General features: G+C 38.5%; 1 protein-coding gene across 10 annotated transcripts in view; it reads left to right on the forward strand.

The window, feature by feature from the left end:
• Window positions 1-14,769, forward strand: part of LOC103482112 (rho GTPase-activating protein 23-like) — a 126,896-nt gene that overhangs the window by 101,117 nt on the left and 11,010 nt on the right. For 9 of the 10 annotated variants that reach the window (XM_008438047.2, XM_008438050.2, XM_017310862.1 and 6 more), the window contains 5 exons: window positions 3,234-3,342; window positions 5,269-5,308; window positions 5,392-5,535; window positions 10,797-11,105; window positions 11,185-11,237. In XM_008438047.2, the coding sequence (XP_008436269.1) occupies window positions 3,234-3,342; window positions 5,269-5,308; window positions 5,392-5,535; window positions 10,797-11,105; window positions 11,185-11,237 (655 nt within the window). The remainder of the gene's footprint in view (window positions 1-3,233; window positions 3,343-5,268; window positions 5,309-5,391; window positions 5,536-10,796; window positions 11,106-11,184; window positions 11,238-14,769) is intronic. The other variant, XM_008438053.2, reaches the window with a different exon arrangement.

Below are 14,769 nucleotides of genomic sequence, written 5' to 3' on the forward strand. Positions count from 1 at the left end.
AGACTTCCAATGATTCACTTCCTGCTAAAGAGCCCCCTGGTGGTTGAATAAAAAATCCACATATAAACGGTTTATAGTCCGGAAAATACGGTAATGAAATAAAATCTGAATGCTCTCTGCTATTGTTCAGGGGGCCGGACCAAATGTGGAGGCGGGCCGGATCCGGCCCGCGGGCCATAGTTTGGGGACCCCTTCTGTAAAAGGTTAAGAATTTGTTTGGCAAATGATAGATTGACAGATTTGCTTCCTTATTAACACAGTTTGGTGAGTTAATGTCATTTTGAAACAGTTTCTGTATCGGTCACGTGACTTGCTGAAACCAATACACGCACCGACATGGGTTTTGGTCTATGGGCTTGATGCATGCGCCGACAGATGGGTGTTGCCGGACCCATCAATAGTTGAGGCAGTCAGGAGGAAACAGCAGTGGTTTTATTCTTCTCACAGCATCAACAATCAATCAATCACATGACAGGTGAAACTGCAGGCTTAAATAGTCCCAGCTGTGACAGACTAAACCACTTCCAATTCACAGGGGGATCTCAATTCACCAATCTCCACCTATTTAAATAAAATACCTTTTACTAAATACAAACATTTCCATTTACTTTTTATAAATATTTTATGTTTTATCTTACACCATAATGAAACACCACAAAAACCCATAAACAATTCCCCCCCCCCACTTTCCAATGGCCTCTCCTGGAACCTATAAATGGTGTCTGGATCCCCAGGTAGTATTTGTCCAAACACCCTGGAGAGGACACAGAAAAGACAGGTGAGTCACTTCATATTAGCACTCCACACCTAACGGATTATGCACAAACATTTGCTCAGTAGCTCTTTGCTCTGAGTAACAATTATCCTCCCTTCACAAGCAACCAGCTCACTTCTCAATGAGGAGCAGCTGTGCAGAGCCCAGAACAAAAGGCTACATGCTAATCACTAAAAATACTCAATACAATTAAAACTTCTCATGTGCAAATAGTTATTTATGTGCAAATCTCTGCTTAAAGTGCAAAGCTAAATAAAGTGCCTGTTAATAAAGTGCAAAAACTGTTTTTAAAGTGACTTAAGTAAAAATAGTTCCAGTAATGAAGCTCTCCATTACATGTCATAAACATAAAAACACAAAGTCATGCAACATGGAATCAACAATTAAAACATTGCATTAAGTGAAGTGCCATCACTAAATTCATAATTGATTACGTTTCAAATAAAACTAAACAGGTGGGTTTTTAGTTGATTTAAAGGCACTCAGTGTTTCAGCTGTTTTACAGTTTTCTGAGAGTGGATTTGCAACCCACCTGTGCATAGACTTTGTTTATGCACAGAAGCTGAATGCTGCTTCTCCTCATTTGGTTCTGGGGATGCAGACCAGAACCGTCTAAACCAGAAGACCTGAGGGGGTCTGGAAGGTTGATAAAACAGCCGACCTTTAATGTATTGTGATGCCAAGCCATTCAGTGATTTATAAACTAACATCAGTATTTTRAAGYCTATTCTTTGAGCTACAGGGAGCCAGTGTGGGAACTTTAAAACTGGTATGTGCTCTATCGTTCTGGTTTTAGTGAGAACGCAAGCAGCAGTGTTCTGTATCAACTGCAGCTGCTTGACTTGTTGGGCAGACCTGTGAAGATGCTGTTGCAGTGATCAATGTGACTAAAGATACACACATCTCTAGATCTCATTGACATAAGTCCTCTAATCCTGGAGATATTCTTCAGGTGATGGAAGGCCAACTTTGTTTATGGTCAATGTCAGCCGCCCTCCGCACACTGCCATCAGCAGCCAAGAAATCGGGTTCAGTAGGACACTGCTTCTTCCAAAGTGCAGGACCAACAGACTTCCTTTGTCCCTGGTGCATTTAAACTCTTCAACTCCTCACTGGAGTTTGGAAGGAAGGCTAACAGGAGTGTAACAGAAACAGGATCTATAGTATTGGTCTATTAATGTATTAAAAAAACAAAAGATTTGATGAATGGGTGCTGTGTGGGAGACGGGAACTGCAATTTCCCTGAGGGAAAGTCCTAAAGGGATTAATAAAGTGTCATTATTTTCCTCCTATTCTCTCCTTTATCAACCCTACACTGATTCAGCACTAAGCACATGCAGAGGTAATATGAATGTTTTTCCATATATATTTGGAAAGCAGAAAGGAGCAAAAGATTAAACTTTCCAAACCCTCTGTAAACCCTGTAAACAGATATTATTAAATATTCTTGGCAGGGAAAAACTCAAGGTTCCAATATATTCTGTGTTTTAACCAACCTAAGTAAAGTCTATCACAACAATGTCACCATTATAAGCATTGATAATCACAGGAGTCCTTGAAATAGAACGACAGTTCTCTAATCTCTCACTAGGAGCCTTTTTTCAGCAGAGTGGTCAGAATGGTGAAATGTTTGTGTGAATAATTGTCATGTCCTCAACATCCATCGCCTTGTTGGAGTCGACATTCAGATAAACTCCTCTCCAAAATATCCACACAGACAAGAGGGCTTACATTGACTCTTTACTGAAGTAGGGTAAAACTGAGAAATAAACATACAAAAGTTCAGAAATAATACAGAGTAGCAAACAATACAGCACTTAAAAGTATGATAAATTTGCTCCAGAGAAAATATTTAGCTCAAGGCTATAAAAGTTCTTAAAAAATAAATCCTGCTTTCTTACAAATGGCTGTTATTAATCAACAAAATATCCACTGCAAAATTGAATACATGCCAATAGTGCTTTCAAAGACCGACTGAATCCCAGTTGCAGTGTTGCTGCGAGAAAACCATGTTTTGTATTCTCCTGCCTTGTCTGCTTTTAATTACATCATCATAAACGGCAGACTCTAAAATGTAGTACCCAACTCCCGCCACTAGATGGCAACTACTGAACATTTTCATAGTTTAAATCTGAAATGTCAACAAACTGACATACAACAGCACAATAATGGTATTCATGGTCAGTTTCTTTATGCTACAATAATTATCTTCTTGACAAAGCTGTTAGGGAAAATGAAACTGAACTGAAAACATTTTATTCATTCCTAAAGTAATCTACCACAAATTAAATGAAAATTTGAAAATTTTAATTAAAATGAATTTAACTGAAATAATTTTGATGTTTTTTTTTCTTGGAAAACATTCAGAGATTACAGTTGATGTAAACAAGTCCTATAATGTTTGTCCTTGTAACTGGAGTTGCATAAATCAACTGAACTGTATTTTTTGTCTCTGTAGGAAGCTTTAAAAGCCGCCGCTCCTCTTACCTGCTGGCCATCACCACTGAGCGATCAAAGTCCTGCGATGAAGGACTCAACACTTACAGGGATGAGAGCAGAGTCTTCTCGTGAGTTACAAATTTAAAAACTGAGTCACTACGAGTAAAAAGCCCATATTCCTGGAACTAACCCCTACCTGCATTTTTGGTTTCTTCAGGAAAGGGTATTGTATGCTACAACATGCTACTGACCAAGAAACATGCATTATAGGGCCAAAAGTATTTGCTCACCCATCCAAATGATCAGAATCTGGTATTCCAATCACTTCCAGGGCTACAGGTGTATAAAATTAAGAATCTAGGCATGCAGACTGTTTTTACAAACATTTGAGAAAGAATGGGTCGCTCTCAGGAGCTCAGTGAATTCCAGTGTGGAACTGTGATGGGATGTGCAACAAATCCAGTTGTGAAATTTCCAGCCAACTGTCACCTGTATTATAAGGTGTTTGGGAGGGACATTAACTCAGCCAGAAAGTGGTAGGCCACGTAAACTGACAGAGTGGGGGCAACGAAGCACATAGTGCAAAAAGGTCACCAACTGCAGTGAATCTCTACAGACCGCCAAAAGTCATGTGGCCTTCAGATTAGCTCAAGAACACTTGCGCAGAGCTTCATGGAATGAGTTTCCATATTGGAGCAACTGCATCCAAGCCATACATCACCAAATGCAATGTAAAGCGTTGGATGCAATGATGTAAAGCATGCCACCACTTTACTACAGAGTAGTGGAGGCGCATTCCGTGGAGTGACGAATCTAGCAATCTGATGGACAAGTCTGGTTGCCAGGAGAGTGGTAATTGTCTGACTGCATTTTGCCAAGTGAAAAGTTTGGTGAGGGTGGCGTTATTCTTCAGGAGCTGGGCTTTTCCCTTTGTTCCAATGAAAGGAACTCTGAATGCTTCAGCATACCAAAACATTTTGGACTTTTCCATGCTCCCAACTTTGTGGAAACAGTTTGTAGCTGGCCTCTTCCTCTTCCAACATGACTGCACAAGTGCACAAAGCAAGGTCCATAAAGACATGGATTGCAGAGTCTTATGTGGATGAATTTGACTCCCTGTCGCATTGAGTCCTGACCTCAACTTGATGGAAAACCTTTGAGAGGAACTAGAGTGGAGACTGAGTCGGGCCTTCTTTTCCAACATCAGTATGTGACCTCACAAATGTGCTTCTGGAAGAATGGTAAAAAATCCCCATAAACTCTCATAAACCTTGTAGAGAACCTTCCCAGAAGAGTTGAAGCTGCTCTAGCTGCAAAGGTGGACCAGCGTCATATTGAACTCTATGGATTAGGAAAGGGATGCGACTTAAGCTCATATGAGAGTCAAGGCAGATGAACTAATATTTTTGGCAATGTAGTTTATATGTCACAATATTCACATTATATTACATGAAAAATGTATATAATTTGGATATTGCATTATAGGTTAGTTAATTAATGTAATTAACTAGCTTAATTAACTAGTTTAGTTAGTTATAGTTGTGAAAGCGAAAGCTGCTTGCTTTCACTTTCCCAGCTCCACAAAGAACTACTAAAAAGAAAATGTAACTGGTTACTGACCATCAACACTGGGCTCTCACATGCAAGTTAATACTTACTTACAAATATCTCAACACAATGTAATGAAGCAAATTGGAATTTTAAATTCATAAGTGGCTCCTAAACTATGTGAACATCAAGCCATGAACTTACTGGCTTCAAAATTAGAACATGTATAATTAACACTTGGAGAACTAAAACCAGAGGGATCTTACCTATGCTGTAGATATTATTATAACTTTATGCTTTATTACTTGTAACCATGAAAAACATTTCAATACCAAAGGGTGATGATAAACCATTTTACTGACACTGACCTGATCTCTGTGGTACTAGTTAAGTTCTTACCTTCACCATGAAACTTACGGATGAATATTTAGGTGAACTTTTTTTATTTTATTTTGTACTGATTTATGCTTAATTCAAAGTGTTTTTGTCTTTTATCTGTCAAACAGTAAATTGCCGAAAAGAGTCAAGAGCTTTTTCACTGATGGGGTGAGTTATTGTAACCACTTGTAATGATAACCAGGCCAGATGACAACATGAAAAACTCTTAACCTTCTACCTGTAATGTCAAGTCTTTGGACAGTTTGCGAGCCCAGGAGGACCCCCACTCGAAGCGCCACTCCACATCAGAGCTGGGTACCATCACCTTTAGTGACGTCCGGAAGGAGGGGTGGCTACACTACAAACAGATCCTCACAGAGAAGGGAAAGGTAAAGGTCCGTCTATTTTCAGGCAATTCGTTTTTTCAATGGAAATGAAAAAAGAAAAAACAAAAATACTTGTTTTTTTTGTATGTTAAACCAAAATCAGAAATTGGATAAAGGTTCGGCTCACCTCATTATCCGATTTCCTATTTGGTGCACTAAAAGGAAATGTAAAAAACAAGCGCTCAATTTCAATTTTTATGATTTCCTTTTTGATAAGTGGTCTGACCCGAAGGTTCTCTCTGCCCGACTCACACAGGGTCCATCAGTGAAACGATCTCGATCATTTCAAGATCTTCTGTAATATACTGTAGTATTTTCTGCCAACCGCAAGTTAGTTAAAGTAAAGCTCCTGTGAGAAACCAATAATACCAGACATGTGGCCACCTAGAAAAATGGTTAGCCTGAGTTTTTAGTTTAGCTTTTTTTATTTTGAAAGGCCAGAGCACAGGAGCGTGAATTTACACACCAGCCTGCAGCCATATCTAAACTTTGTCAGTTTTTTTCTTCCAATTACAGTTACTAATATCCCCTCCCTCATGGATTTTTAAAATTTGTAAATTCATAATTTTTTGTGTGAAATATATTCTTCCCTTCGATTGGCTTCTTACGTGTAGTGTGAACATTTTTTTTATTGTTTCAGGAAGGCAGCTCTACAGGAGGAGAGGCCACAGCTCCAGCTCTGAATTTATAAGCAAGAAACATTAAAAGAATGATTTCATATAAAATTTTGATCAACCTGTATCTAGCCATTTGGTGCTTTATAACTGGATGATTTATTTACAATACTTTCTAGACTCTTGCCAAACTTATTTTCTCTTATCAGATTATAAACTGATCATCTTAAACTGAAAATCTTACAACATAAACAGGAATAAAATGAATTCATAAAAATTTATTTATTAGTATGACAAACAAGCAGATATTTAGCCCATGTTTGAGGAATTATGAAAAAACATTCTTATAATTTATGTATATAAAAGATGAGGAGACAGTGAAGAGGACTGTCAGGAGGAGGAAGAGGATCACTGGGAGATTCTGGGAAGCTGCATCCAAACCTGGAGCTGAGGCCTCTCCTCCTAAGAGCTGCCTGAAACGATAAGAAAACAAAAAAAAATTCACACTGCACGCAAGAAGCCAATCGATGAGAAGAATATATTTCACACACAAATGTTTTTCTTAATATAAATTTACAAACTAAAACAATTCAGAGGAAGGGAATATTAGTAGTTGATATTGGAAGAAAATACTGCAGCAAAGTTTAGAAGAACATATTTTCAGAAGTATCAAAATCTCCAGAGAAGAATATTATATTTTGATACACATATCAAATGGCACATATAGAAACGCATATGTTTCTATATGTGAGTATTATGAAACACTTCATATCACACTTGGAGCCGCTACGAACGGATAACAGGCAGCGGAAAATGACAATGTGACATCCTGAGATCGGACACACTCCACCCGCCCGCTGACCCTGGAGTAGCCTGGCCCTGTTAGCGGAGCTATCCTGCTCCAAAAACTCCAGAGCACATTTCAAAGAAGCCTAATTTTGGATGAACTAAGTGCATAGATGAAGGTAAAAACATCTTAAAAACAACTTTTTGTGACAAATGAATGGTGTACTTGCTTCTATTTACCACTGCTGCTGGCGCAGTGCAATGGAGGCCATCTTGCCCAGGTCCAGAGACGAGGGAGGTGTCAAAGACAAATGTCTATGGGAGGCATGGCTGCAAACTAGTGTGGAAAGTAATGCCTCTGTGCTCTGGCCTTTCAAAATAAAAAACTAAGCTAAAAACTCAGGGTAACCAATTTTCTCATTTGACCAGATGTATGGTATTATTTGTTTCTCACAGGAGCATTACTTCAACTGACTGCAATTGGCAGAGAATACTACTGTAGAACTACGATGTTGGATAAATAAGTGCTACTATAAAATATGAAGTCATGGGTGGAGAAAGAACGAACACTGGGAGGGAATAGCGTAGTTTATTCAACCTTCATTTTATCCGAACAGAACAGTCTTGGGCCCTCCTAAAAAAGCAACGGAGAAGTAGGAAATGGCTTCTCTTAAAGGCACAGCCCAATGCTTTGAAAAGGAAAAATAAATCATATTACACTACAGCTTGTAAGTTGGACAGAGACCAAAATTGAAAATTGAGTGCTTGTTATCAGTTTTTTCCATTTCCGCTTTGTGCACTAAATGGGAAATTGGATGACGAGTCAAGCCAAGCTGTTATGCGATTTCCGATTTTGGTTTAATAATCAAAAATGAAAAAAGTCTTTTTTTTGGTTTTTTACTTCTTCATTTCAAATGAAAAAACTGCCTGAAAATACATGGACCTGCTTATGTTTCTGACCTTAGTCCCATGTTCTCCTGTAGAACCTAATGTACATGTGGCTTTACATACATTTGGCAAGTCTTAATGCTTGCTGAACAGGGGCTCTGCCAGAAATCTTGGGCCCCCTGACAAAAAATTTGATTGGGCCCCCTGCACAGCTGCTGTTACAGTTTTTTGAGTCTATTTGACCAATAAAAAGTCACAATTTTAAAGGCTTGCATCTGCCTTGCTTTCTTTGGTTCAATACTGATAATTAGCACAATATTTACTGCTCATGAATTTAACATCCAACGGTCCACATCCAGTCTGCAAGTAGGTTGCTTAAATTTTTTCTATTAGTTTTAGATACTGAAACGTCTCTCTATGAGCAACAATCATAGGCAACATGCAAAATGAAGCAATACATGAAGCAATCCAGACTTCTCAAAAATGCTATGTAGTTGCATTTTATTCAAGCTGCAGTACATAACTTTAATAAAAAATATTTTCTCCATATTTGTTAAAGCTGTCACCATGTCATGACAGTTTGTTATGAGACAGATAATCTGTGAAAACAATCAATCTCCTCCACCTCCTTCCTGATCTACTATTACTGGCTAAAGTAATGCACCGTTCTGACCAAAACAACCAATCAGAACCAGTAGGAAGCTCTTAGTGCTGTCAATTAGCCTCATTCACTCACTGCTAAATGTGCTAATAGTGGAGAAACAACTTATTGTTACAGGAAAATCGTTTATCTGCTATCACTGGTAGTTATGCTAACTAGACAGTGTTGTGGTCAAGACCACCTAACCCTAGACCAAGACCGAGACAAGACCAAGACGTTTAGGGTCCGAGACCAAGTCAAGACCAAGACCAGCGCCGCGCTCTACATGATATGATAAAATGTGAAATATGATCAAAATTACTTCTCAAATTGATCTGAAAGGTCCATATTCCCATAAAAACACATAGATATTAAATACTTAATAAATTTAACCAATGTTAAATTTAACAAACTCTTTGTTCTGCTTTGCTTCCATCTCTGTGTTATGATCCGTGGTGATCTCATGCCATCCCTAAAAACATAACGCCCTGGGTGTTTACCCATGTTGCTCATGTCAGAAACCATCTGCACCATTAAACATAGCAACTGAGGCAAAACCCTGACGCTCAACTATGAACACTGACCACGGAGCAACAAGCAAGAAGTAGATACATGTATGCCAGTGGTTCCCAAACTTTTTGTCCTGCGCCCCCCCAGTGGTTTCCAAACATTTTCTGTCCCTCTCCCCTACAAATAGCTGTGTGGTTGAACGATGTGGTTTTTTTGGGAGGGAGCGGGGGGGCAATCGTCATATTTGGTTTTATCAATCTAAACAGTTTCTCCCGCAGGGCTTTGGGATTCTTTTTTCTTTTTTTCCATCTCTTTTGAAAACTTGATCTCCTTGCTCCTTAATAATGCTGGCTAAATTGATCAAGAACCTATTAATGTTTTTAAACAAAGATGCAATAAAAATGCAGGTTTTTAGCAGTTTTTTATGTTTTCATAGAATATTTGCATTAATTTTCACAACAGAGTAGAACTGAAAGTACAACTGTTTTTAGATCAATGTTTCTTTTTTATTAGGTTGGAAACTTTGTGCTTCTTTCACGTCATTTCCCTTATATCAGTGGTTCCCAAACTTTTTCTCCTGAGGCCCCCCAGTGGTTTCCAAACTATTTCGGATTCTTGGAGACTCCCTGCTATACTCAGCCCGGCTCCAGACGAACAAGGGAGGTGGGGGGGGGRAAACTTTATGGGGGGCAAAATGAATCTATGTAGCTGAACATAGACAACAACTTGGCCTATAAGCTACTTGTTAACAAGCTTAAGGTGATGTATTGATATTAGCTAGCTAGTCATCTTTTAGCYAACTTTACCTGCATCCAACAACTTTACTCAACAGTTTATTAGTTTGGGGGGAATACTGTAAAAAGTTCTTTGTGTTTTTCTGCCATGATTATAACACACCTGTGCAGCTCCTCACAGCAGCAGCAGGTCTCCTTCACTGCCGCAYAGGTGTAAACCCAGCGTCGTAGCGCTCATGTTGCGTTTAAAGGCRGCTYGRAAAAACAGATTACCACATGTTAACAACGGATTAAACAGTTTTAACTGYTGATAAAAGTGACRGAGGACACAGATATGGTTAGTGTGGAAACACCTACTGTATCAAATTGACAGAGGAATAACAGAGACTTGGCCATTCTATGGTAAAAACCCAGCGCATACAGCTTTCATGTTTTTTTGTTTTTCTTTTTCATCCAAACGGCTTCCCGTCTCGACCGGTCTTGAAATAAAATGCAGAGTCCTCAGAACCCGAGACCGAGACAAGACTGAGACCAAATGCGGTCGAGTCCGAGACGAGACCGAGACCATCAAAAAATGGTCTCCAGACCAAGACCGATCTCGAATACTACAACACTGTTACTAGACTAAGCTTTTACAACAGGCTATGCTAGCTGCAGAATAGCACAGAGCAAGTGGGAGGAAGGATGAGCCACATGAGATTGTGATTCAGGGCAAATATGGATGTGCGTTTTTTGGTCTGGGAGTGGAAACATAAAATTTTTACTGCTAAAAATGATCTTTGAAAATACAATATGATTAATTTTGTAATTGACAGGGCCCCAATTTTTTATTTTATTTCTATGGACAAGAAATAAATAAATTGTGACGGGCCCCCTGTTGGTCAGGCCCCTAGAATTGTAAACACTTTCCCCCCGTGTACTGTGCCCCTGTGTCTAGGGTGACCCCACCGCTCACCCGTTGACCGCTGGAGATGGGCACCAGCACTCCTTACAATCCCAGTAGGGATAAGCATGTTAGAAAATGGATGGATGGAGTTAACTCAGCTCAACCCATGTTGTACAACACCTACTTTGATCATTTCTCTGTTCTTACTGTAGAAGCTAGGAGGCAGCATGCGACCTTGGAAACGTGTCTTCAGTGTGCTTCGCCATCACTCCCTTTTCCTTTACAAAGACAAGCGTGAAGCTGTGCTGCACGGCGCCGGGGCAGGCAGCAGTCAGGATGAACATCCACCAGTTAATATTCGAGGCTGCCTGATTGACATCGCTTACAGTGGAACCAAACGAAAGCATAGCCTGAGGCTGACCACACAGGACTTCTGTGAGTATCTGCTGCAGGCTGAAGACCGGGACGACATGCTGGCATGGATCAGGGTCATCAGAGAGAACAGCAAATCAGATGATGAGGTTAGAAGGAAATCTAGTCGGTGCACCACAGGTTTCACAAACATATCCTGAAATCATTTAGGTTGTCCTTCTTTTCTAGGAGATTGGACAAGTTCTAATCAACAAGAAGCTGAATGACTACAGGAAACACAGGTCAGCGTGCTCCATTATATTTAGCCAAAAGTCTTCCTCATAATCAAGTCCCTCCAGGCTGGAAGCTTGTCACAAACTCTAATTTGATCTTCACTTTTTACCTGAAGCCTTAACCTCTATCGGAGTCATCTTTCTATCTGCTGGAGATGCAAGGTCAGCATCATTTGGGGGCACAAAATGTATTCAACTCATGCTGATAACAGTCTGATCCCTTCACATGGACACTTTGGAGAATTGAAATGCAGGCAAAAACTATGACCATCAAACTTACCAGAGAGGAGGAGCGTGACCTTTTGTGAAAAACCTTTTATTAAAACTGAACAGGAGGCGTTGTAGCAGCACGCGCCCTCCACCCTTTTCTCTCTACTTCTGAGAAGGAGAGAGATGTCTCTCCTTCTCTACTAATAATGGTAGCTACTAATAATGGAGCTTGAATCTTCGAAGAATCCGTGGAGGGATCGGGAGGGGAGGTTAGGGTAGTTCTGGCCCTAACCCAAACCCTAGGGTAGTTTGTGGGTTCACTCTTTGAGTCCAAGTCTCACAGCAATGTCCAACCTCATGCTGTAGACGCCACAGTGGAAATGGGAAAATCCACAACCTCTTTTGCTAGGAGTTTTTTCTGCAAACTGAAATAAACAGCTTAATTTAATGATTCCAATTTTAGGTAACAAAGAAAATAATTCACTATACATGTGCATTTTATGTAGGGGGAACATATTATTTCAGGTGGCTGAAAGAGCTAAATATTTTGTTCCCCCATCCTAACTGTCAAAAAAAGAGCAAATGTTTTCAAACTTGCAGGATTTCTTGTTGAAGATGAGGGGAATTAACACAGTAAAAGACTTTGCAGGTCAATTAATTTGTTTCCATTTTAGAGAGGGGGAACAGATTTTATCAGGCGCATAAAATATTTTGTTCCCCCATCCTAACTTTGGCAAAAAAAGAGCAAATGTTATGAAAATCACAGGAATTATTGTTGATGATAAAAGTAATGAACACAGTAAAAGACTTTGCAGGTAAATTAATTTGTTTCCATTTTGAGGGGGGGGGGAACAGATTTTATAGTATACGCAGACACATACATATATACTTTTAAAATACGGTTAAATAACCTAGTTTAAAAAATCTAATTGATTTCTAACAGTTTGATTCATTTGCTAAAAGATTTATTGTAGAAATTCCTTTTTCCTTCTCTATTCAGTATTGACTTTAGATGCTGGCGTTCCTCTGAATACTTATTGCATTCTAAGACATGTTCCACTGTTTCTATGTGATTACAATAATTACAAGTCCCAGTTTCATGTTTCCCTATTTGAAAAAGATAACTATTAAGTCCCATATGATCAATTCTAAGTCGGGATATGATTACTTCTTTTTTCCGCCTTCCATTCATACAACCATTACCCCCCACAGTATTTTGAATTTTATATAAATGTTTGCCAGTATCATGTTTATCCCATTGTTTCTGTCAAACCTGAAGGATTTTATTTCGAATAATAGATTTCCCCTCACTTTTGCTTAAAGGAATACTTAAGTTAATATCCAATTTCAAGGCCTGGTAAGCCAATATATATTGGCTTACCAGGCCTTCATTTTCTTCTATTCCTACATGTGCAGGAATTCAGACAAATCAAAGACATTTCTTATGTAGCTGAACTAATAGTGATACTTAATACATCTAATCTACAAGATTTTTCTGAATTTATACTTGATGCAGCTTGACTATCTGATGCAATTATAGATTTATTTGTTTCCTTAACATTATCATCAAGCAACCATTCCAAAACTTGTATAATGCCAGATAATTTGACTGTATAAACTGCTAGATAATGTTCTCCTTTTAATCATGACTTTATGGTGTGGGATATTTACAGCTGCGCCTGTTCTGCCACTATTTTGATCTTTAGACCCATCTGTATATTGTTGAAGAAGATTTTAAGTTGGAGCCAGACATTTCCAAAATATACTATATCTTCCTCTTTTGGATCCCAGGTCCTCCCAGCGGCCGCATGTAGCCACACAGAAAAACAATGAGTATTGACATCACAGAATTACAGTTTAATCCAATAGAAGACAACGTATGAAATTACAACAGAATCTGCAGAACATACATTCATTTACCTGAGGCAAATGGAAAGAAGGAAAGAAAAGCAAAGATGTCTTTGGAGAATTGCAAGAGCAAATCTAATTTGTTACTTCTGTGTAGAAAGTTTTATAGTAAAGATGTATTCTTGTCTTTAATTTATTCAAATAAGGCGTATCTCTGCTCATCCAAACAGGAGCTGCCTCTGAGCCTCTCTAAAGCTATTCGTCCCCTTTTGTCTAAATAAAGTGGAAGCAGAGCTTCTCCAGGACTCCTGCTGTTTTATGGCTTTTCACGGATCTGTGTGAAAAGCTGGAACTTCTCCTGATTGTTTTTCCCGGACAGACAAAGGGCAGATCAAAAGATCTTGGCAAACAATCTGCTGTGACTACAAGTAAAATAAAGGTCAATAGGCCAGAATAAGTTATTGATTCTAAAACTATAACTAGGCCATTTCAATCAAGATGTGTTAAGTTTTAAAACTAGCATATTTAAAATTTATCTTAACAATATATAACTATGCTATCTTTAAATCTTTCAAAATAATTTTTAACTAACCCATTCTGGAGTCTTTCCCTTTTTAAAAAAATTTCCCAATTGCAAATCAACTATTGGATTGCTATTTGTGATTGCTGTTTCTAACATGAGGTTTTGGTCAAGATAAAGTCACAGTCGCATCTTCAAGTAAGTGGGATAAAATTTTATCTTGCATGGGTTAGACCAATTAGTTTTCTCACAGATTACCGGTTTTTGATTTTGACCAATACCATTTATTTTTAAATGTCACTAAATGTAGCAAAAAAAGTTGTTGGTAACAGGGGAATGACTACACAGGGTTACAAAAAAATTTTTTTTGAAAATAGTTTATCTTTTGACAACTGATTTATTACAAACATTCACTACTGAATCCAAAAATAACATCCATTTGTATCAATCAGGTCACGTTTTTATGCTAAGTTAATTTTTAAATTCGAGTTTTTTGTCTAAATGGATTATTATGGATAATTAAATTTTTTTACATTATCGGTTGATTTTTAGTAATATTTCTCATCCGAATTAGATTTTTAAGATATCAATTGTTTTCTAACACAATTTATTGATGAAATTTTACAAACATCAGTTACTGTAAATGTAGCAGTCCACATTGATTAATTAATTAATGTTATGGACATGTGAAGTGCATGTTACCGTCATCATTGTTCCAAATTTAGGGCTTGAACTTCCGTTTTGTGGAAACCCGAGAATGCTCAGCGACAGAGATGTCTCTCTTCAGAGTCCAACAGTAATCAGCCATCRTGACTGCATCCCAGCGTCCCTGATATCTGGTCTCCATTTCTTTTATGTCCTGATGAAATCTCTCGCCCTGCTCGTCGCTCATTGATCCCAGATTCTCCGGAAACCGATCCATATGTGAGAATAAGTAATGCATTTTGATGCTCATGTTGCATC

This window comes from Poecilia reticulata, linkage group LG19 (genome assembly GCF_000633615.1).
Source record: "Poecilia reticulata strain Guanapo linkage group LG19, Guppy_female_1.0+MT, whole genome shotgun sequence".
Lineage (NCBI taxonomy): Eukaryota > Metazoa > Chordata > Actinopteri > Cyprinodontiformes > Poeciliidae > Poecilia > Poecilia reticulata.